At 39.6% G+C, this 23542-nt stretch overlaps 2 protein-coding genes across 2 annotated transcripts; one reads left to right on the top strand and one right to left on the bottom strand.

Moving 5' to 3' along the window:
• Positions 1-332: 332 nt before the first annotated feature.
• On the top strand, positions 333-5030 carry LOC107045231. Its single transcript, XM_015267451.1, has 6 exons — positions 333-505; positions 946-1188; positions 1723-2492; positions 2592-2714; positions 3128-3263; positions 3344-5030. The coding sequence occupies exons 2-6, from the start codon at positions 947-949 to the stop codon at positions 3390-3392; spliced, it is 1320 nt and encodes a 439-aa protein (XP_015122937.1). The 5' UTR covers positions 333-505; position 946; the 3' UTR covers positions 3393-5030.
• On the bottom strand, positions 2147-23139 carry LOC107045310 (methyltransferase-like protein 9). The gene is made up of 6 exons (XM_015267570.2): positions 22729-23139; positions 15784-15995; positions 5768-5980; positions 5215-5602; positions 5036-5124; positions 2147-3200 (listed from the first exon to the last, which is right to left on the bottom strand). The coding sequence occupies exons 1-5, from the start codon at positions 22903-22905 to the stop codon at positions 5065-5067; spliced, it is 1050 nt and encodes a 349-aa protein (XP_015123056.1). The 5' UTR covers positions 22906-23139; the 3' UTR covers positions 2147-3200; positions 5036-5064.
• Positions 23140-23542: the final 403 nt, after the last annotated feature.

Here is a 23542-nt window from a genome sequence, read left to right on the forward strand (position 1 = left end):
GATTGGTGATAAAATTTTTTGGAAATAATGAAATAGGGGGGATAACGCCTTTTTTTTCGGGGGTGATTTTTCAAAAATTTATTTTAAAAAAAGTACGAACTAGCAAATGTTTTTTATTAGCTCGCAATTTTCTTCAAAACTACTTCAATGAGGAAAAAAATAAAAATTTGGAATATCTATACATGAGGGGCTAATTGATCGGATCTGGTTTGGAGGTGGTAATGCAAATAATAACAACAATAATACGATGTATGTATATAGGATATATAGATGCGAGCAAAAAGAGGTGCGGCCTACTCGCGCCCCTGTCGGCAATCGTGGGAATCATTCAATACGGAAATAATTATCGCGATTTATGCTATTTGCAAAATGGAAAAAATAGGAGGCTCTTTGAGACGTCAAGTGAGGTTTTTAGGGATTTGAAGTCGCCGGCAAGGACTTCCGGGGGGATTTTTTCACTCCCCCGGAAAAATTGTCAATGATAAGTGTGGGGGAGACGAACGGGGTGAGTAAAAACATTTACATTTTACCTCCCTCTCTTTCATCTCAATCATTTTTGAAGGGGGCGGTGGCTCATTTTTTTAAATATATTTTTTTAGTGTTTTTCTTTTTTTCATCAGCGATATACAAATCGCCATTCCCGCAAAACAACAATGGCCGAGGTGGAATGCAAATGTTAAAGTACCGGAAAAAATGAAATTCTCAATTTTTTTTTAAAGTTGAATCGAAGAAATTCAATTGTTATAAATTAAAAAATGGAGAGAATAGAGAAAATGATAATCCGTTGATGCAGTGCATATGCAACATGGTGATTATCAGAACCTTCAATTTTTCAGCTGGAAACTTCTTTGTCACTTTTATCACCTGAGTTTATCATGAAAAAGCACTCAATTGTGAAATATTATCGAGGGATGGATCAATTAATAGGGGCGGTTTATGCTTCAGGATGGACCTGGCCGAAAGTATGAAAAACATTGTTGCTAAAGGAATGCAAACGGAGATGGGTCCACCAGGAGGAGGCTCGGGTTATGCTGGATCCGCCAGTGGGGCTGGATATGTCACGGAGACAATGTATTCACTGTTGCGGCTTTATTTGCAGAATAAGGGCTGGAATCCGAGTATTGAATTGTTGCAGTGCTTTACCGAGTTGAAGGAGGCGTCTATGCTGCCAAGTGCTGCTTATCTCCAGTAAGATTACAGGATTAATTTTATCCATGAAAGTATGTTTATGGAATTGTGATTTTTCAATAATTCAAAGGGTTCTTTGAACGGTCTGTCAGTGATAAAATATTGATATTTTATATCTTTACATTTTTTACCGATTTTCGACGAAAACCTCATACCAGTGATATATCTGCCTTATTGCTATACGTTTTTAGAGAAATGAAACTTACCTGGAATTGCTAATTTTTTTTTTTTCTTAAATGTTTCATTTTTGAAATGGTTTGAAAAAAAAAAAGTAATTAATCATATTATAAATCCATAATTTTTTTTAAGGAAAAGCAATCCTTTTTGAACAACATTCTAAGAAAATTGAGGGATGGATATTTCGTCTGATGAAATTTGTGAAAATTTTTAGGAAAATTGAACAAGTCCGAGAGTTTGTTGAATGATTCCTGTCCATTTATTACACAAATATTCATTGTTTTTACATTGTGAAATTGCTGTTTTTTAGCAATAATATTTTGTTGATGATGGAATTATCTTAATTAATTATTGAAGAATGATGGCATCGAGAGTCGCTCTAGATGCCCAAGGCAGACTAGTTCTTCGTGAAAATGGAAAGATCATTCTCCCCTACGAGCACTTTGCCAATGCAGTGATGCTGAAGCACATGAACGGCCCTCATGGCCTTCATCTGGGTCTGGAGAGCACAGTGCGAGCAGTTATGGAGTCCTACACAATTGGTCGTGAATGTTTTGGGATGGAGAAGGAGTTCATCATTGAGGTGGTACAGAATTGTCCCAATCCAGCTTGCCGTTACAAGAACCAGCTGGAATTGACCCAGAAAATGGGACACATGGCACCAACGTACATTCAGGACAACGAAGCGGCTGCTGCTGCTGCTGCTGCTGCTGCATCGATGCTGCGTTTTCCTCATAATAATGACTTTCAAGCTTTAAGTAATGCAAATGCTAGTCACATGGGGGGATCCTCATCTGATATCTCAGAGATTCGAAGTGGTGGGAATCAGATGAATCTGCAACGTCCACCCAGTCGTCCGTCATTAAATATTCCCCATCGACCCTCCTCCCAGGAGAAGAAATCCATTGGAAAACAGCATTATGAGTCGATGATTAATACTCAAATCCCCGATCACAAGCTCACGGATTTCTTAAGATCTAATTTAGATAATCTAGAGGGACTCAGTGGACTTGGGCTCGGGAATCTGCAAGGACTCACGAATGCCAATAAAGATCTTCTAGCACTTCACAATGGTGCCTGGACCATTGAGGAGAAAGGGGCTCGTTCAGCAGCCACAAATGCCGACAGTAAGGATTTTTTTTGTTTTGTTTCCAACAACATCTCAATAAAATTAATGTTTTCTATTGATACGCATACGCTTGTTGCTTATTCCCACTTGCTTTCAGATGGTGGGGGAAAAATTGTTCGAGCTTTCGCTGAAGTTATGAAAAACATGGCGAGAATGAAGGCTTGTGTACGCCCTGCTATGTGTAAACCCTATGGAAAACAATCGGAGGCTTTGCAAAAAAGTAATTACACTTGATTTTTCATTACTCGTGTTGATATCTTTGTAGATATACATTTTTTTTTTTCTTTAACATGTCATAATAAACAGATGAATATGACTCAATTTTATTATATCATCAAACACACGTGAATACACGATTTTGGTTTTAAAGTTTTAAAGTCGACACAAAAGCTGTTGTATACATATATCTCAAGATAAATCAGTCTGTTAATGAAATTATTCTTCAACATAAAGGATTAATTATTAAATTTATATGTGTTGTGTTAATTAAATAAGTACATAACGGTATCTCTTCATCGAGAGATATAAAAATTTAATGAATCAACTTGGCTTGACCTTGGACGACAATAGTTCAGTGCTAATTTTACCCGTAGATATATAGTTGGATTGAAAATGCCTTTATTATCCATTTAGCATTGGTGGACACAATTCAGTTGGTGCAGTCGTTGAGGAGCTTTCTTCCACCTCCACATATTCCTGTATCCAGCTGGAAAAATGAGGATAAACACAGATTAGATCATTCTGGGCCTACATATCTTCCACCTAGTTTGTAAGTGAAAGAATAAAAAGAAAGTGTTTGAAATATTTATCATTGAATAAAAAATCATTGAATTTATATTGATCTTTCAGAAAAGCCAGTGGTTTGGAAGACTTGTGTGAACCTCGAAAGATGGACTGAGCGTTTTACTACAATTTCATATTCATTCATTCTCTAGTCATATTGGAGTCATTTAAAGTGGATTGGAAAAAACATTTTTATAAGGACCAGACTGTTTTGCTCAAGAGTGATGGCGTTTAGGAAATTTCGGTGATTGTGGGCGGTTAAAAATGAGTCATGCGTGGACTGTGATAAAAGTGGGTAGTAAAAAAGATGAAAAACAAATTCTATCTAGATTTGAAATCGACTCGTCATTTACCAAATACTGATACTTTAGTATTTCTTTGATTTTTCTTTTCATTTCTGATTTTTTATGAAAAACTCCTGCCAGTGGTGCTTATTGGTGCAATCAGGGGGTCTTACTTGCCTTGCTACTGGCAATGTACTGAAAAATACAAACTTTTACAGTATTTGTAATATATATATTTTTAGAGAAATAAAATTCACCTGGGGTTGACTGGTGCTTTTGGATATGACAAATTATTAAAAATGAATGAATAAAAAAAAAGTCAATAAATATTACGAGTAATGGCTGTATCACCCCGGGGATGGACGGACCCCACCTGATGGCACGTAATTATGCTAAAAAAAATTATATTATTTATTTACGTAGCGAATAAGGCTAGATATATCTTTTGTTATGGAATATTGAAGTTTTATTTGTACGTTCTATGTTTGAAATTTTTGAAAACTCGTCGATTTTTAAAGGTGAATTTTAAGCTCCACAGGCAGGTCAAGTCAACTGTTGCCAATGAAAAAAAAATTACCTAATTAATCAATTAACTATTCTTCCAGCATCTTATAAATCCATTATTTTTCATTGGTATCACATGACAATTATCAATCAATGATACAAATATGGCAGCATTTGAGGAAAAATAATTATTTATGAATAAGATTCTAAGGAAATTGAATGTTTTGAGGGATAAATGTTTCGGCTGATGAAATTTTCTAAAAAAATTTAATGAAAATTGAGAGTATGTGAGTTTGTTAAACATTTTTGTGTATTTATTACACAAACAAATATTCATTGTTTTTATTTTGCGGAATTGTTGTTTTTTTAGGAGATTGAAAAAATTGTTATTATTTGAGCTGCTGCAATGTTCGAATATCGAATGGTGATATCAATTCATGCTTCGACTGTATTCTATAATTATCTGTTGATGTTTACACCACTACTGTGTATCAAGAAGAAAAAGATGTGAAAAAAGCAAAAAAAAAAACAAAAAGCCGTAAATCTTGATGGAACTCAAAAGATAATATTCATATATATCGAATAAAAGCATACCGTCGTTTTTGTCTCTCGCTATCAAAGAAGAAATGACCATTAACGTATCACTGTCTACACTAAAGAAGACAATTAAAATTAATATCGAAACTTTTTCTGATCAAGCATATCATCAAACAACATTAAATGAATATATTGAAATAATGATCGTTAAGTCTTTGATGGCTTGACAATGTATTGAATCAGTCCTTAAAAACGAATTATTAATAATAATTGTACACAAAAAGAAAAAAAAATGCTACTGACGTGTCTGCACTGCTGCTGCTGCTGCAAAAAAAACAATTTACCGTCGCTTGCCAGTATTACTCTTCCTATATTCCTGCACAATTAATTCGTCGTATTGATTATTAAAAAAGTTTTTACAACTGTGACTTGCCTGTTTCTTTGATTGCCAATCCCATTAATTTAATATACTTTAGGCTGCATGTTTGTCTCTCTTCGCAGACCGTTTTTACATGTCTCCTCCTGCGGGGAAAAATAATTAAAAGACAATTTTTTTTATTATCAAGTAGTAATTTATAAAAAAAATTTTGTACATGATTAAAAAGTTATTACCTCTTGACTCTCCAAAACAAAGACAACATCATCAAGGAAATAATACGCCTGACCCATGTCTCCCTCGCACAAATAGGGCAATTTGCTCCAAGCCAAGCATTTTAGGCCAATTGGACCAAAAACCCGGTCAACTAGGCCAGCTATTTGTCCCTCCAGGCCAGTACCCTTGATTGGCAGATACTCGGATGGTTTGTGATCACCACGCTCACCAACCTCCACATATGGACTGAACGGAAGCACCAGTGCTATCACAAGTCTACCGCCTGGAGCGAGGGCTGCTCTCAGCTGTCTCAGCAGAGTACTTGGACGATCGCAACGATCCAGAAGGTTTAGACATAGAATAACGTTGAAGGGAGCAGCCCTGTCCCATTTATCGACATCAAGAACACTGGAGAGATCAAAAGACCATTGAGTAAGTGGGTGCAGTAAAACATGGGGTTCCGCGGTAATGCAAATCAAAATATAAAAAATGCAAATGTTTTGTTGTGTTTTCTTCCTATATTCGTTCAAGTTATCCGCTGAATAATTTTCAATAGCTGCTAAATTTACTTACGTAAATTTTCTTTTGGCAAGGGCCCACCTCATTGGGGCGGATATGTCAGTGGCGTAAACTCTGTCAAATAGTTGTGCAACGTGTGCAGTTGTCGCACCATCCCCAGCACCGAGATCAATCAGAGAATGCCAAACGCCTGAGAAACCACTGGCATCCATGAGACGTTGGAACTGCTCTGATGAGAATACATGCATCGAGCCACGTCCCAGTAATCTGTACATATTAATATTCCGATATTGTGATGAAAATTATTGACATTTTTTTATTTATTGGAAGAGAGATCTAATTTCAAAAACACTCAATCAATTCAATTTATCTCTCGATCTTTTAAATGAAAGATCAAAACGAGCAAGCTAGGACATTGTTTAAAAGAATTGAAATTTCATTGACAGTTGATGATTAGTAAATATACAGGGGAGTGATATTGAAATGTCAATCTAAAAACAAGAATTCTTGGCCCCGACTTACTTGAATTGTATTAAAAATTTTAGCCAAAAATTTTTAATATTATTATCCTCATTATCCTAATGTTGAATAAAATTGTCAAAAAATTTCATAAACTGAAATATCCTTGAAATGTTTTTTCGCTCAACTTGAAGATTTTTTATTCCCCACATTTAATTTCCACTCGAATAATTCCATCACTGACAACAGAATACCAATATCGAACAAGTCAGGGAATTTAATTAAATCGTTAAACTCAGTCCACCCTTTCTTCAAAAATCACTGATCGACATAAATGACATCAAACTGGGGCATTTACTGGATGAAACTTTAATACTGGAAGCCCTCATACAGAGAAAAACAAATACACATACAAAATGTTTTTTCTCATTTGAAGATTGCCGAGTCCATTCGAATTCGTTTCAATTCAAACCTCTTTCGTATTTGGATTTACAAAAAGGGTGGACAATGTTGGCAGGGGTGTTCCCAATGGAAAAAGGCGGTTCATTTGAAAATACCAATACCAGTTGGATAGCAGGTATAGGACAGAAAAGTTACTTGGACCAGGGTGATCCATCAATGCCGTGGAACGCGGGTATTTTGATCGTGAATTCAGTTTAGTCCTTTGATATAAATAAGGCCCAAGGGCTTAGTTCCTCTCTTTTTGGACGACGGAGACTATATATATATATATATATATATATATAAAATGTCGGAGGGAAAGACTTACAACTCTCTCTTTCTTCTTTTCGGGTGTTTCGTTTACCTCGGTGCTATCAATTAACGAGCACCCCCCCCCCTTCCCCACAGCTCCAAACACACATTGAATAATAAACAAAAAACAATAAGAAGGGGGAATTGAATCGAAATATAAGAAGATGGCCATCAACGAGGCTGAGGAAAATAAGAGCAGGGAAGGGAGGGCATTGTTTAAGCTCCCTTTTAACTCCATTTCCATTTCTTTATTTAACATTTGCGCTTTGATTTTTATTCCTTTTTACTCCTTGTTTTTAGGAAGGAGAGTATAATAGTGGAGAGTGAGAAGAGAGGGACCAGGACGACACACGTGCGGGCCACAAATCAGACTCAAGGATCGCGCTAGTACCTGGCGGCGGCGGCGTGCGAGCGACAATTAATTCACCGCTTCTGCTCTTTCTCTCTTTCTTTCTTGTGATGCTCCTTTGCCATTGTCTGCATGTGGCCACATTCATTTCCTTTTTTTTCCAAACCGATATACCATTTTTAAAGTGTATACGGCGACTAAGAGCAAGCCTTTAATTTGGTGAGGCAGCGGCGGCGGCGGCGGTGGCGGTGGCGACCTGGCGGCACGCGGTCTGGGTGCCTTCAAGGAGCCACTATCTTGGTGCTCGGGATCTTTCACGTATAATACCTTCAACGAACATTGGGATTTCGGAGTTTTGTCGAAATGCTGTTACCATTTCTGGAGTGAAATTTCCCAACCTCTTAAAATTCAAACTGAATCTTTGAGTTGTTGTCAACTGTTTACCGAAAATAAATACTAAATGAAATTTTTTTCAGACGAGTGAAATTACGTACTGTGAATGAAATTACACATTTTTTAACAACAGAAAGATGAAAATTAGCCAAGTTACTTGAACTTTCAGTGCAATAATTACGGGCTTGAAGAATATATTTACCGCAATTTGTGAACAGAATTGAATAAAAGCCTTCGAATCTTGAAATTTTATTGGAAAAAATCTACCTTTTCCCGTTTATAAACTTTTCATCGGATAATGCAGATGGCAAACGAATACCTTAAAAAAAAACTACCCCTCGAGAAAAAAAATCCGAAGATCAAAGGAGTAACTAAATTAAATATCCCGAGTTTTAATGGCATGTCCGGGCTAATTTCCCGGCTCAAGTGTACCCACTCCTATCATCTATGCACAGAGACACTCTTTTTTCCCTCATCATCACGTAATTTTTATTTTTCTTGAAAATCAAAACACGTACGACGCTGAGTCTGCATGCAATGTTGGAAGGGCGGCGGCGGTCTGTCTGGCGATTACACTCACGTTCCACTGGCACCGCACTTCCCTCTTCCCTCCCAGTAACACTCAAACTTTTCTCACCCCCGAGTTTTCCCTTTTTTATGCTCGTTTTTACTCAGTAGCATCATTATACGTGAGTATCGCATAACGAAGAGTCTTTCACGCGTAACAGGATACTATCGAGTGGCACCTAAACCTTGCACCCGCGGCGAATCGATACTTATCGCGTTGCTTTTTTTTGGCTCTTTTTCGCTCTCTCTCTCTCTCTCTCTCTCTCTCTCTCTCTCAACCATCTTTTCTGGATGTATACCACCACTCCCGGAATTTTCAAACGCACGAGTACAAGCAGGAAAGATCATACGGAGATTCCGGCAGCCATCCACTCATCCCTCAGTTTGTATTTCTACCGCGTGTATAATCTCCCTATACTACGATTCCTCTCCTCCACTCCTCCATCAGCCGAAACTCGGCAACCGCACGTCTCGTTTTTTCGATGCTGCGGGACCACTCGTAAAGTTAAACTCACGGTGGTGTGCAAAATCACGTGGATTTTTATTCAGTTTTTAGTGTTAAAGAGTCGAGAGGGAGCAGAGAAATCGGGTGAACGAAAATCGAGGGAGAATTGTTTACCTAATAATAGCAATTATATGTTAATGGATGCGTATCGTTGGTGGACATCTAAAGAATTCAAGCCAGGTCCTCAGGGGCTTACTGGCGGGTGGGTATTGTTTGCAAATAACACGGGGCATTTGTGGGGAGGGGGGTGTTTACGGGTTTTTTTTCGCGGGAAGGTGCGCGGAGAGAAAGAAATTCAATGAGGGATATTGAAAAAAGCGCAAAACACACTTGTGATTATTCTTGCATATTTGGAGGTGAATTGGGTTGATGATGTTTCCAGTGAGTGCTTGTTCGTATTATTATTTTTTATTTATTTTATTTCCCATTTATTTATTGCTATTCATCCCTGGGAATTTCTCGGAAAGAATAATCGAATTGAATATGAAAATGACATAAACATTTGCCACATTTTTGTTTTGTCGCAATTCCCTACATGCAGATTAAAAAAAGAATGCATCAATGAATGTGAAATGGGGGTTCTAACTCTTAATTTTAGTTATGATCCTACTAATGTTCCAGTTGATTTGACCCCGTGTGCTGCCAAGTGCAACGAGCGTCGTGATGGTTTATATGCAAGAGGAATGGAAATAAAAAATAAATAGGGAAAGAGAAGCGATGGAGGGCCGAGTTATTGGTCTCCGGTGAACACCTGGGCACGCTATTACTCCGGCTTAATGAACCGAGTGACACAAGATCTGATCGAGGCCAATGCCTAAGGAATGCGTCTAGTCACCCTATATTCTATACTCGAGCATCGTCACTCCACCGTGACGTACTGCCAAGACATCCCTTTTCATTTTTCCTAAATGTTGTGGTGGTTTTGTTTCAACAATTACACAATGCTGCTCTCTTCTTTCATCTGGTCTTAATAGATGATAAAATGCGTTTTTGTAATGATGGCAACAATTTGTTGTACATAATATATTTGTTTAATTTTTAGAGCTTTCTAAATGTTGAAAATTGAGGAGATACCAGTAAAATTAATTTTTAATTTCTTAGCATTATTCACAACATAAATTTCGCGACAACTGAAAATTACTTTCAGGACTGAAAATTACCCTGAATTTTCAATTAATGATAATTTTACAATATATTAATCTCAATTATCCTCATTTAGATAAACTTTCATGGAATAATTGAACAAAATTTTTTAGAATATTCCTAAAAATTGTTGATTGAAAAATCTATTCAAAACTTTCCACCGTGTCCATCAAAAAACAGTACAATCACTACTCCATTTTCAAAAATGCCACGTGAGAATTGCTCTCGCAAGACGACCAGAGGGGTAACTTATCCGGCAGTTGTTCGTGGATGAAGCTCAGGTGTCGTGAGGGGTTGTACACAGTGGTGGTGGTGGTGGTGGTGGTGGTGGTGATGGTTATTCTGGTTTTATTTAGTACTACCCCTTCCACCTCGTCTCGTTAGCTTCTCACCGGGTTTCGTCTCGTGAAGAGGCTAGTGGGGGTGGGGAAGGTGATGCCACGAGGGGAATGCCACGAGTAACGTCAATGAGTGAAAAAAGGAGAGGGGAAGAGTAGTGGGAGAAAAGAGCTCGGATGCTGTGTGACAGGCGTGCCCGATGGACCACCGGCCTGGTGGTCGCGGGGAGGGGAAGGTGGTGAGCCACTCCTTCCACGTGTGTGGTGGTGGGAGCAGTGTAGGGGAAGCCTGAGTAGGTACCTCTTGGACAATTATACACGCGGAGTTTGCAAATCCACTGGCCAAGGCATCACAGCGAAACAGAGTGGGGATGACAGAGGGTTAAGGAAAACGAGTAGGGGAGTTTAAACGGGATCGTTATGCCAGTCTACGATTCCACCTCCATCTTACCACCACCACCACCACCACCACCACCACCCCCACCCCCCCCACCCCCTACCTCTCACCATTCTCTCTGTTACTCGTTTCTCCAGTCCTCAATCGCTCTCTCACTTTACTAAAAGACACTAGTACATTTTTTTTTCATTCTTTTTTTTTGTCTCACTCACGTATCATCACTCCGCCCTCTTTTCCTTCCCTCTCGACTCCTCTCATTTTTAACAGTTTGTCTTGCTGCCTGGAGTGTGCAGAGAGAAAGAGAGAGAGGGAAAGACACACATGGAGGGTACTCCATGTCGCTCTATGTGGACAGCCAGCACAAACGTGATCACACATCGTATCACTTATTGGGGATGAAGGGCAAGGGGTGGATGCCACAGGGAGATTGACTGAGGAGTAGAGTGAAGAGGCGGGAGAGGGAATTGATGGAATCCTGGAGAATGCTCGTATTAAAGATTCTGCCCCCTTACGTATGCTCTAGGCAAAAATCGTGGGTTTTCTCTTGTTTCCCCTTTTATTCTTTCACGAGAACTTTGGCGATAATGGCATCTTTGAGAATGGGATTACGCGTTTGGATCTCTTTTTTTTTCTCTCTCTCTCTTTCTCTCTATGCCATTGGAATAACGAGGTGGGGATTTTTCATAGATTTTTTGGCTCTTCAAATAAACAAATTTGGATTAATTTAAGTGGATATTAGATTGATAAATTCCAAGGACGATTAGAATACTAAATTTTCACAGAAATATGAAGCTTTTTTTTTAACATTGAAATGCTTCAGATTCAACAGAATAAAATTCACATGCAGAGTCAGACAAGTTTGCACGACAATTTCCTCTCTCCATCACGTGTGGAGTAAACGATGCTAGAATTCAACCACAATGTGAGCGCTTACACAGAGCTCTCATATCCGGAGTGGTTGCACATTCCTTTTTTTTAAACGCCCCAGTATTTTCCGCAAGTCGACATTTTCAGAATTTACGAAACCCCTGTATCCATCCACATGCTCTGATAAAAAAATAAAAAAATAAATAAATAACAAAAATCCAGCCTGATTGTCCAAACGGTTTCGCTCTATTGTCTCTAACATTACATGCAATTTCATTTTGAAGGTACCCCTCCCCCCCCATTCCACCCATTGTGACGTGCATATATTATCGACAGGATTTTCCTAGACATCGGTTGGGCCGCCCCCTCGTCATACACAAAAAAAATAAAATATACACGAATGCATTCCTTTGCGTCTCTCGTCGCCTTGGCCTCGCCTTTTATCGATACACATGCGCGTCTCTGCTGTATGGTTACACCAGAGAGTTTCTCCATCTCCAACAGCCACCCCCCTTTGGCTTCCAACCGAAATGCTACATACATGCATCACCCCTTTCCCTCGTTCACTCCAATTCTATTCCAAGTATCGACGCATTGGCATTTCGTTCTGCTCGTCACACATTCACCCCAAGCCCCCGCTTCCCCAGAACAATTTATTCTCCTCGCTGGGAGGGAGGAGGAGGAGGAGGAGGAGGAGGAGGAGGAGGAAAAAAAAGCGTAAATAAATACAAGAAGTTCAAATGACACAGAATTTCCATCCAGGTGAAATTCAATTAAATGAAAATGGCAGTCCCCAGGGGGAGAAGGTGGCTCCAAGGAGGGTTTGAGTGCCTGATGAGAGAGAGAATTTCCACCAATGAAAACATAAACCCCCCTGCTAAAGTAATAATGAAAAGCTCGTGGATTGGAGGGAGCCCAGTTGGTGTTTGTGGGCGTGTACGTTAAAACACCCCAACGGGTTAATGAGTAATTAAAACGGCGCAAACTCCACGATTTTCAGGGGGACATGGGGTAACGCCCCTTATAATTACTGGCCACAGACGCTGTCGTTGTTGAAGGAGATGGGGGAGAGCCCAGTCCCATTGGAGTGCTATATCTGTATACAACTGACTTCTCTGACTAGCCCCTGGGTAAAAACAAACACACGAGACCCATCAATGTGAGAAGTTGCGCAAGCGCGTAGACACAAGTTAATTATGGGAGAGGGTTGCCAATCCCAGGGTAAAGGACATTGACTATCGAGTTAGTTTGCAACGTTGAGAAGGGGCTGGTGCGCAACCGCGCTATAATGATAATTACTGACCAACGATGCTGATCGAGGGTGGGAGTAGCCAATCGGACGTCGAGACGTGGTGAAACGAGGTTGAGGGACGGCTAAAGATAAAAAAAATGAGGAAAATCAGGAGAAAAGTGAGATAAGAGTTCGCTGAGGGGTGCGGGTGTCTTTGTTGGCTTTTATAAAAACTCCTGAGGGACAATCTACTACGGAAAGGGATGACCAACGCGGGTTGGCAGTGATCGTATAGATATTCACTTGAGTGCATGCAGAGTAGGTTTGTGGCAAGTGAGGGACATCGGTATTCAGGACTATCGAGAGGTGGTGGGAATAATGCCTACCAGCCAGTATTATATATCCCGGTACCGAGATATTGTCGCTGCTCATTTTTTTATCTGTTTCTCGATATTTTCCATTGACTCGTTTACACAAGGTCTCTTCATTTCAGACACTATAGATTTTTTTAGTGTCTTTGATGATGGTCTATTTGACACAAGGTATTCTTTTCCATTATTACCACCATAATGTATGTCTCACGAGTAGTTGGGCGCTTTTACTTGCCGCTTTCATTTTTTTGTTTTCTACTGTTTTTGTTTGCTATCTCTCTGGTGTACTGCATTTTCTACACATCAGCATTAACCAATAACACTTCCTGTGTCATTCGTAAGCTACTAGCTAATGTCCACCTGTACATATTTTTCTCTTATTCTATGTTTCTCTTTTCCACTTTATTACCAAGCGCATATAATAATGTTCCTGGAAACACATGGGACATTTTCAGTGGAATTACTGATTCCAGGCGGCTGGCAATTACCCGAGTGTACGGACGAAACAGCAAGTGTATACAAAAGGACGCAGAGGGTGGCGGAAAATGTGCAAGGGAGAGAAAGAGCTAGGAAGGAGAAGAGGTGCAGTAATGTGAACACTGGAGTGTGTGTTGGTAGTGTATAGATGCTCGCGTTGAATCCCACGAGGGTGAGGAGGAGGAGGAGGGCAACGGGTTACTCATTAAAATCATATTTACAGCTGGCATTTCAACGACACATTGCCCCACCACACAAATTGGCTAGTCACAATGGCGGGACAAAATGATTGAACGATCACTTGTGTTACTGCTCTCTCAATTACAAATAAAATTGACAACAATTCACATTGCCATTGGGTTTTGTTATGTAAATTAGCTGAGGTTGAGTGATTATTCCTACTGATTCGTCCATTTTCCAGAGTTATATTTAATGCAGCGATTGAAGAATTCCGGAGAATTGAAGAAAAAGCGAATTGGGAAGAACCAAATAAGCCTTTTCTGGCAATGCCATCACCGACATTACACAGGAGGAGACATCAAGGAGGTAACAGGTGGCGCGCGGAACTAAACAGCGCCTTCTTCTTCTTCTTCTTCAATGGTTCATGTTCTTCATCCTCTCCCTCAGTTCTTCAATCCTTCATGTCCAGTGGCTCGTCACCACACGAGCAAAAACTGGCTACCGGGTTCCGTCTGTCCACAAGTTGGCTTGTACAATCGAAAGGGAACTCGAGAGATAACTCGTCATCGCTCGAATTGATCGCAAACTCAGCGCGCCATTTTACACCCTCCAACGGCCTTGAAGATTCCCCAACGACAGGACAAGTCGAAGGACGAAGCATCAAATATAATAGCAGTTGAAGTAATAATGATACATCCATGAGTGTTCTCTATTTTTTTTTCTTTTCACTGCCATTCGACTTTTTTCAAAAGTTGAAATCAATTTTAACCCGAGAAATTGGCCATGACTTTTCGGTAACAATTCGAGCTGCTATGTGGAGGGATGAAGAGACATTTGAAGATGTAGAATGGACTGCATGGAGTGCGGATGCACGCTTCAAGTGATTCTCATTCTTTCACTACTTTTTTCCAATGGATTTCTTTCTGTCGGTACTTTCTTGCCGGCACTTCACTTTGATGGAAGACAATCATCAAGTCACTAATTATGATTAATTTGTGGGACCAATTGGTGTGTGCCTCTGGGTGCCACTGAGATCACACACTGATGTGGATCACCTTTCGTGCCGTTGTGGTGTGTAATTAATATTCTCAGCGGGACGTAGTGCCTCGGGTACGTCATATCTTTATGGTGACTAAGATGCTTGAGGTTGAGGTGAAGTGCAAATAATTGAGTCTTTGATTAATAACTTTGGAGTAAAAATTATGTGAGGAGAGAAAATAGATAATTAAAAATTCAATCAAAGTCACTTGTGACTGATTCCTTCAACTTTAGTTTTGGTGTTGTGAGCTTGATTTTTTTCACACCGCGGGCAGTTCAGTAGCCGAAGAGACTTTATGCAATGCTTAATGGTTAATCACTCAAGTTGGATTTTAATAAAGGCTTTTGGCAAGTCAGAGGGCGAGGGGAAGGGAACAGAACAAGCCAACATCCACGATATATTTATAATGAAAAAAAGTATAAAGTGTAAAAATGAGGTGGGGCAAACAAAGCGGGCCATCAATAACCCATGCCCACCTTCTCTGCTTTTGTGTTGGGCCAGATACACGCTGCCTTCTCTTTGCCACCAGGTTGTCGAGGAAGAACGGGACAGTAAGATAGGCGGAGATGCTATCTCCCCTGGTTATTAATTAAACGGCCAATGGGTAAAGCCCCCTTTCATCACCTCAGATTCCTGATGTGGATGATATCTCAGTGCTGAGTACTTTGGTGCTATTCCCCAGTCGTTGCGAAGGCCAAGTCAAAATGTCAAAAGGACAACAGCAACGAGAATGCAAGTGAAATTTGCTGAATTTTCTTTTACATACTACTAAAGGGCCTGATCAATAATAATTATTAAAAGAAAATGAAGAATTCTCCCTGTAAATCATCAAGTTAGAGAATTTCTCGTCTTCTTCTTCTTCTTCTTCTTCTTCTTCGTCTTCTTCTTCCTCCTCTCATATTTCATTTTGTATCATCTGATCATCATGGTAAAAAAAGAACGCTTGAGAGCACAGTGATTAATCACTAATAAGATTAATATTAAGATGATGAAGTAATTACCCATTTATCGAAGTTCGGCTGATGAACCAAGAGAGTGCAGAGCGAGCCAACGAGTGCCATGCCTGAAGTGGAAGTGAGTCTGATCTCTCAGTAGATCTAGTAAGAAACTCCTCAGCAGTATGATCTGGTTGATCATGACATGGTCCCACCCCCAGTGGCACCCACAGCCTTAAAATATCCTCGCGAATTTTGCTCTTATCAATGGTGTACCACTGAAAGTAGAAATTAACAAGTATTCTCTGTCTACTCTCCCCTTCATTTTATTTCAATCAACTGTGCATCAACAGTTTTTTTTCTTTCTCTCTCAATTATTAAATTAAAAAAGGCACCATTGCGTATTACTCCACAACGTTGCGCGAGTAATTACCAATTACCCAAGTGAGTGCATCAAGAATAAATCGATTTAATTCGCACGGGGGCTAATGGCACTCACGCACTGGGTGGGTAAGGCTCTCCGAGAAATAACAGAGTCGGTTTATATTCGAAAAACGCAATCAGCTCGAGTTTTTGTCTCGTTTCGCTTCGGGGCATCCAGCCACACGAGTCAAGACATTGGGGCATTCTTAGGAGGATAATTAGAGATGCTTTTGCGCCTCAACTCGCGACGGGGGACACTTGTTGCTGCTCCGTTTTAGGTGGATTTTTTTTATGACGCTTTATTCCACTTCTTTTCTCCACCAGTCGGTCGTCGCCGCATTTTTTACTGGCTGTGTGCATGCCGTGGATGGAGTCGAAACGTCTGCTTCATGAAAAAAGACAAGATGATGAGATACTTTGGTGAGATGAAGGGTTCTCTACTGATCATAGCGGGAGAGTAATTAACGCTGGCGTCCAGGTGTGCGGTACCAAGGAGTTGTTTCTCCATTGGAATGCGAGAGAAAATAATTCAGAGAATACTAAATTTTTTTTTAAATTTATTAAATTAAATTCGTTGAGTGGGAAATTTTCATTGATATCTTTTACTCGAGCAAATTGTCCAAGTGAAAAAAATGTCATGCTTCGTAACTATTTCCGGATGACATTGACGTTAATTGATTTCTCTAATTAAAGCAACTACATATATACATACATACATACATACATACATACATACATGCAGGGACATGAAAGCTCTGCAACGTAAACAGTAACAGTTATATTCATGATTCAAACAGTGAGTCGTCCATTAATTAAATTGTAAAGCTACAACAAGCTGAACGATTTAATTTGTACAGACGATGGGGACAGGATATGTGTATGATTGATTTGGACGAGACTGGGACGTTGCTGGTGCAGTGAAGGTCGGTGAGGATACCGATGGAAAAACAGTGGTATGTCAAGTATGATGACTTGCAGAGGAACGTCTAGCATGGAATATTTCATTTCTTCGAATCTCTCCAATCAAGTTATCAACTTTTTTTCTGCAAACAATTTTTCTTGTTAATTGCCAATAATTGAAAAATGTTGCTCATCTCATGGTGTAGAGAGGACTTCCATTAAAGAGAGACTACTATGAGTTTTAAAAGTGTAAAAAAAAATATGTTTATGAAAATATTTCAAGGATCATTTTTTTGCCCATTTTAGACACAAGAATGATTGCAAAGAAAAATTATCAAATATTCCATTCACACTTTGATTCCACTTTTTTTCATTGTTTTTTCTCTCCCGGGTATTACAAATGGCTACCGTACAACATTCCTCTTTGTGTCATTAGTGGCGACTTCTGTGGTGCTCCGAGGCCTCCCTATACACCATCCAGTTACATGCGAGGACGGAGGGAAAGTTCTCTCGCTCCCCTTTTACCCTTCGTTGGTCTATATATGCAGGGCATTGGATGTACGCTGGAATAAGCGAGCGAGACAGGTAACCGAGGTTGAAAATATTAGCCACAGCCACCTAAATCAACGTCCACCATACGCGGCGTCTCCTCGCGTTCGCGACCAGAGCGAAATGATGGTGTGCCATAGACTGATATAGTAATATTTAATATGTCCCTGTCAAGTACAATCATATCAGTATTCCAAAGCTGTAAAAGATACTTTTGGATACCCTTTCACCTGTAAATTTCAATGTGAAAATCCGATTGACACCCATCAATAATATATTTTAATCAAATCCCATAGCTTTCAAGCAATTTAATACTTAAACGAGAACAATTCCACTTGACTGTGGGGCAATTTATCCTCAATTTTATCTCAACCACAAAACAAAATAAAACATCGAAAGCAGCCAAAGCGGAAACAAAAAATGTGCATTTGTCTCGTTAAAGGATCATGGGACACGTCAAACCTCGGGGTGAGCGCTTAATTGACGCCTATAAGGCAAGTGTAAAAAAGAGTGGGGGGTAAAAAATAACGAGGTTCCTCTTGACGATGGGTTTATCTTCGATCTGCTTAGAATGTCGATTAAGGAAGATCGATGGTTTCACAGAAGCCTCCTCTCATGTTCACCAAACGTTTACCTTTCTATGGACTCTTTTCTTATTTATTATTTTTTTTTTTTTCCCACGGGTGTCGCTGTTTCTTTCCGTCATTTCCTCCTTTTTTGATTCTCCTCTCCTCAACATAATATTCATCATATTCCGAGGAAGTTTGCAAAGAGCCGCGTAAAACCAGTGGACGTAAACTCCAAACCGATATGAACAAGGAGTAGCGAGAGAGGAGGAGGTTCATACTTTCCACGAGGAATCCCGGGGATGTTTGGAGGCGCTCGTATACGCTTCTCGAATTCCACTGGCGTGTTGGATCGCAAGTCAAACGCATTCTCTTCCTGTGCCATTATGTTATTGGCCGCATCCTTGTTGAGCCCGATTTATTTCATTTTTCTTTTTTTCTCATTATTTATTTGATTTTTAACGAAATTTGTTGCAAGTTTTTGCATTAAATAGCCATCGCCCGAGCAGTGCCTGCATCTAAGTATTTACATTTTATGTACATAAGTCGATAATAGTTTATACGATAAACATAGAAAAATTGAAAAATACCGTGTATTTTTAAAAATAACTTGATTCCACAATTTTCTCTCTCTCTCTCTCTCTCTCTCTCTGTCTTTTTGTACTATTCCCAACGACATGTGCAAAACGTACATGCGTGACTTGTCTTATCGTGACGCGCACTTGAGACACATTTTTACTCAACTCAATTTTTTTCCGCTCGGGCCTGAATAATCCTATCGCACCATCGACTTGTGATTTTAATGGAACACTTTTTATCACCGTTTTGTTGGCAATTTGTAACGCTCAATCATCAATTATCATGAATTGTTTTTATCCGACGAGTCATCGTGCATTAAAATTAATAAAAACATCATTCTTTGGAGAGAGAGAGAGAGAGAGAAAACATTATTATAATGTTCAATTACATTTCAGTCTAATGATTTCCATCGGAAACACTCATATCAAGTCTCAAATAGAAATTGAAAAAAAGAAAGAGCGAAAAGAAATTGACGGAATATTTTTACCCCCATAAATATCTATGCAATCAAGCATTGGATATCCGCCCAAGGGATCATCCGAGGCGTTGGAGTGACTGTATGCGCGCGGGTGGGTGTATGAAGCCTGATTGGAAAAGCGGACGGTTTAACTAACCGTGAGCGCTTTTAACCCAAAGCGATCGGGCTAACGAACGCGTTCGCGCCGAGAATATTGTGAATGCATCTCGTAGAAACGAGAGAGGCACCATACCAGGATTCGACCAACTATATGGACCCCCCCCCTCCCCCGCCCCTACCGTGCTTTTCATCGCCCAATGGTTTTATATATCTTACACAACATTTTTTTCTCCCTATTCACAAAGGGGTCCACCTCGCAGTGGGCATTATTATATATAACATTTATCCCCCACTGGGGAAGTTTGCACCTCCACTTTGGATCGTTATCGGTATAGTATGGAGGCGCCTCTTCGATATGTCCAAGAAACCGAGAAATGGTAGAAGAACAAGTCTGATCATGCGTGAAAATCTGCTCGTTAACACTCTGTCGGCGTATAAACTTCTCGGTACGATAAAGATCGTTTATTTTATCCTGAAAATAACATGGATGAAAAAAAAATTAAATCCTCTGTGCTGAGTAACTTCAAGTCTTCCATAATAATAAAGACGAGGTGATTGATTGAGTTGCTTGGCTTGATTAAGTGGACAAAGAACTTGTCATGTACGAAAATGTAAGAAATAATTAAAATTCACGGGATTTTAATGGGACTATTTTGTGGGCGTACTGCCATCCACACATTATATTCCAGGCCAAATTTCCTCCTAAATTTTTTCCAATATCGCGTGATACCAAACAATATAATCATAATGATTACACACTCTATTGTTATTAATCTCGGGCAGTGGTCCGACGCTCAAAGGAGTAAAACATTACGAGTCAGATGATTGTGCTTGAAAAAACAGCCCCCTCTCCCCGGCTATTGAGGTTGAACTGTCGTTCACCATGCACACGACAATTTACGGGTGCCAGAGTGGAGAAAAAATCGTCAATTATAATTGCCATATTCATGGAATAATTTGCATTTTTATCAATCCTATAATAATAAACAGCGTACACGAGATGCTGCTGCATATACTTTTGGATATAAGTGGTGGGTTTGCGTGCTTCAAAATTCTAAAGAAAAAGCTGATTTTTTTCCCCAACGAAACACTGGGAAAAACCGCAGCGAGATGGAGTTGGGCCAAACTAACCGCTTCTTTATTTTGTCTCTCTTAGTTTCTTATATTTTCCTTGTTTTGTTCCTTCTATTCCACACGCTCTCATCTCTACTTGGCTTTTACCCGTGTCTTCCGTCGCCTCCTCTTGTGCTCTTCCCTCTTTTCGCACTTCCCTCAGGAGTCTCATCCATCAGTCACTTAATATTTCAAAGCGCCCTTGCTTCCAGTCTTCCACCACGGACTGTCTGTCTCACACTCTCTCGTCTACTTGCTCGCTCTCCCTTTTCCTCTTGCTCTCACGCGTCCAGAAGAGCCGCCCTTTTTAAAACCTTAAAAACAGAGCTGCTACTCTCGTCTTGCCACTCTCGGGTTCTCTCCTCTCCCTTATTGAAAGTAAAGTTCCACTTCGACTTTGCTTAGGGATATTAGGTGAGGGGTAGGGTCGACTTTTCACGACGCCATATCCTCCCAGAAAAGTCTATACACTACGTCTGTTTGAGTCAATGTAAATTCTCAGTCGGTGCCCAAAAAAAAAAAATAAAAAGTTTAGAATCTTCATTTTTCGCTTTTTGAAGTTTTCTGCTGAGAGGATTTTTTTTTCAGATAGAAGAGAAATATGAAAATGAGTGTTTCCTTCGAGTGTTTTAATTTTCAAGTGAATGTTTAATTTGAGAAAAGTTGGAAGGGAGAATTCTTTTGCGAATTTCTGTTCGAGTTGGAGGATGAAACTGTCATCCACGAGGAGTGACAATTTCATCGTGAATTTAAAACTGTGATTTTTCATTGGAAAAAAATTGGTTAATGCTTAATTTACAAGAAAATAAAAAATGTGAGGAATTTCATATTTATGTTTGACTCGAGGGCAAATCGATATTTTCAACTGTTAATTATAAGTAATTCGAGAGCCTTTAAAACACGTGAGAAAATCGTAGGATGAGAGTTCGGAGGCCATGAGAGAAGAGCCAACACACTGTATAGTGTGCGGGCGATGTTTTCAGGAATATCGAGGACGTAATTATCCGTAATTACCGAGCACGGGCTTGAATCTTGAGCAGAGGAAGAGAGGGCCTGGGGATGTATATATTCCCCAACAGAGTGGAGAAGAGAGACAGAGAGGATACTGCAGTGGTTGGCCTTGCGCAGTAATTGTACTAATTATTACTGGCCCTCCTCTCCACTGTTCCTCTCGCCTTCGCATCTTTTCCACTTGATGGTCTTCGGCGAATGCCTTCTCGTGCCTGATTTTAGTGCTCGTCCAGCTCCAAAGACGAACGGGGGAATGGAAAAATAAAATACAAAAATGGCACTAAAAAGAAGAATTAAAAAAATCCCATCCGAATTGCTACAGCCAAATCGCATAATGGCCCACGTGTTAATTGATGCAATTATTTGGCAACGGATAATTGCTAAGTATGGCGAAATATTTCCTTAATAATATTCAGAGAATTCAAATGAATTAATTTGGGTGGAGAGCTGCTCCTGAATGGATAAAATGTCGACTTGAGTTGCAATATTTTCACTTAATCACTAGTTATGGCTTATCTGTAGCAAATGGTTTTGTTTTTTTACTTTAAATTTTCTTACCCAACCAATTAGGGGTTTTATATTAGGGGTTTCTAGAGTTGATAGTGGCGCTGAATGCACCAGAGAAGCATATCATTCCAATGATGTATCACTGATATCAATAGATATTTAGTCTTCATATATTAAAGTATGCGAGATGAAAGCAATTCACGTGACTCCATCGTCAATTCACATTTGATTGCTCCAATTAATAAATCTTTATGTATTCACCACTTGGAATTGACCATACCAGTGTCAATGTGAATTTAATTGATATCTACGAACTCTGATCGTGATCATTATTCACTCATTAACCCCCCGGTCGAATTAATTCCCCGGAGCTGATTTAAATAGTACCAATCAAGCGCCTTTGAGAATTTGCAAATCATCACAAGCCATAAATCTTAAACACAATATTTTTACAAATAGTACATTCGCAGCAAGTAAATAAAACATTTCTTTGAAAATGATGATTTTGTATAAAAGTACTAGATAAATGACATTTTTCTTAACGAGCAAGAACTAAAATGCCGAAAAAAAAAAATATTTAAATTTGTTTTCTCTATTTAAGTCACACTCAATTAATACATTTTTAACTAAAATTTAAATTGAAAATACGCAGTCGGTAAAATGTTGGGGCAAACAGGCGTGACCTCGGACGGTAATAAGTAGAGTTCCGTCCTCTCTCCCTCTGTCTCTCTTGCACACATTCGATCGCTGGGTGCACATTTAAAAAGGAGGGAAAAAAGTACTCACCCGAGTTTTGTCGTATCCCTGCAGGCGCTCATCCGCTCGTTGTTTTTCCCAGAGTAGTCGAGCAAGACTTCCATGTGGTCGATAATTCTTGATAGCTGCATTTCTAGGCCTGACAGTGTCGTCACTGTCACCTAGTTGACAAGTGCATTTGGGTGGTGGCGATGATGTTGAGGCCATCTCAAATTTTTGACAATTTAACCACTTGATAACTTCACTAGCACAAGTATGACATGCCACTGTTCAAATAACACACCTTCCTTTTCGATTCATCATCACCAATACAAAGAGTCTCGCCTCACTGATGCCTTATCGGATTTTGCCCGATGTGCGCTTCGATTTTCAATGTGTCCTTTTTTATTTCGCGGAATTACACAACATCGGAGATCATAAACACGTCTAGCACGTGGCCATGTTGCGAGGGTGGCGCACCCACGCGGTACTGAGGTCAGGTGATGGTAAGTCTTCTGGAGCTCCAGCCGGTAATACAGACAGTCCAAGCGCGCTGGAATTCCCGTGAAAATTACACGAGCGTGTCACACATTCCCCTGCAAGTAATTATGAATAATTGAAAATTTTTAAAATTTTATTTGAAACCATGTTAAGTTGGAATGAATTGATTAAATTCTGAGCAAGAATCATTGATATATATATATACCTGTAAAAGAAATACAAGACATTTTATTCTGACATATGTTCACAACATGCCCGCAAAATTCAAACAACAATCGTCGCATGAAATGTGACTAACAACCCAAGATATCCTTCATCGTAAATTTCATCTTTTTTCCGTCCAGTATATATGTAAAATTGATCA

This window comes from Diachasma alloeum, unplaced genomic scaffold (genome assembly GCF_001412515.2).
Source record: "Diachasma alloeum isolate Michigan unplaced genomic scaffold, Dall2.0 Dall_scaffold_00176, whole genome shotgun sequence".
In the NCBI taxonomy this organism is placed as follows: Eukaryota; Metazoa; Arthropoda; class Insecta; order Hymenoptera; family Braconidae; genus Diachasma; species Diachasma alloeum.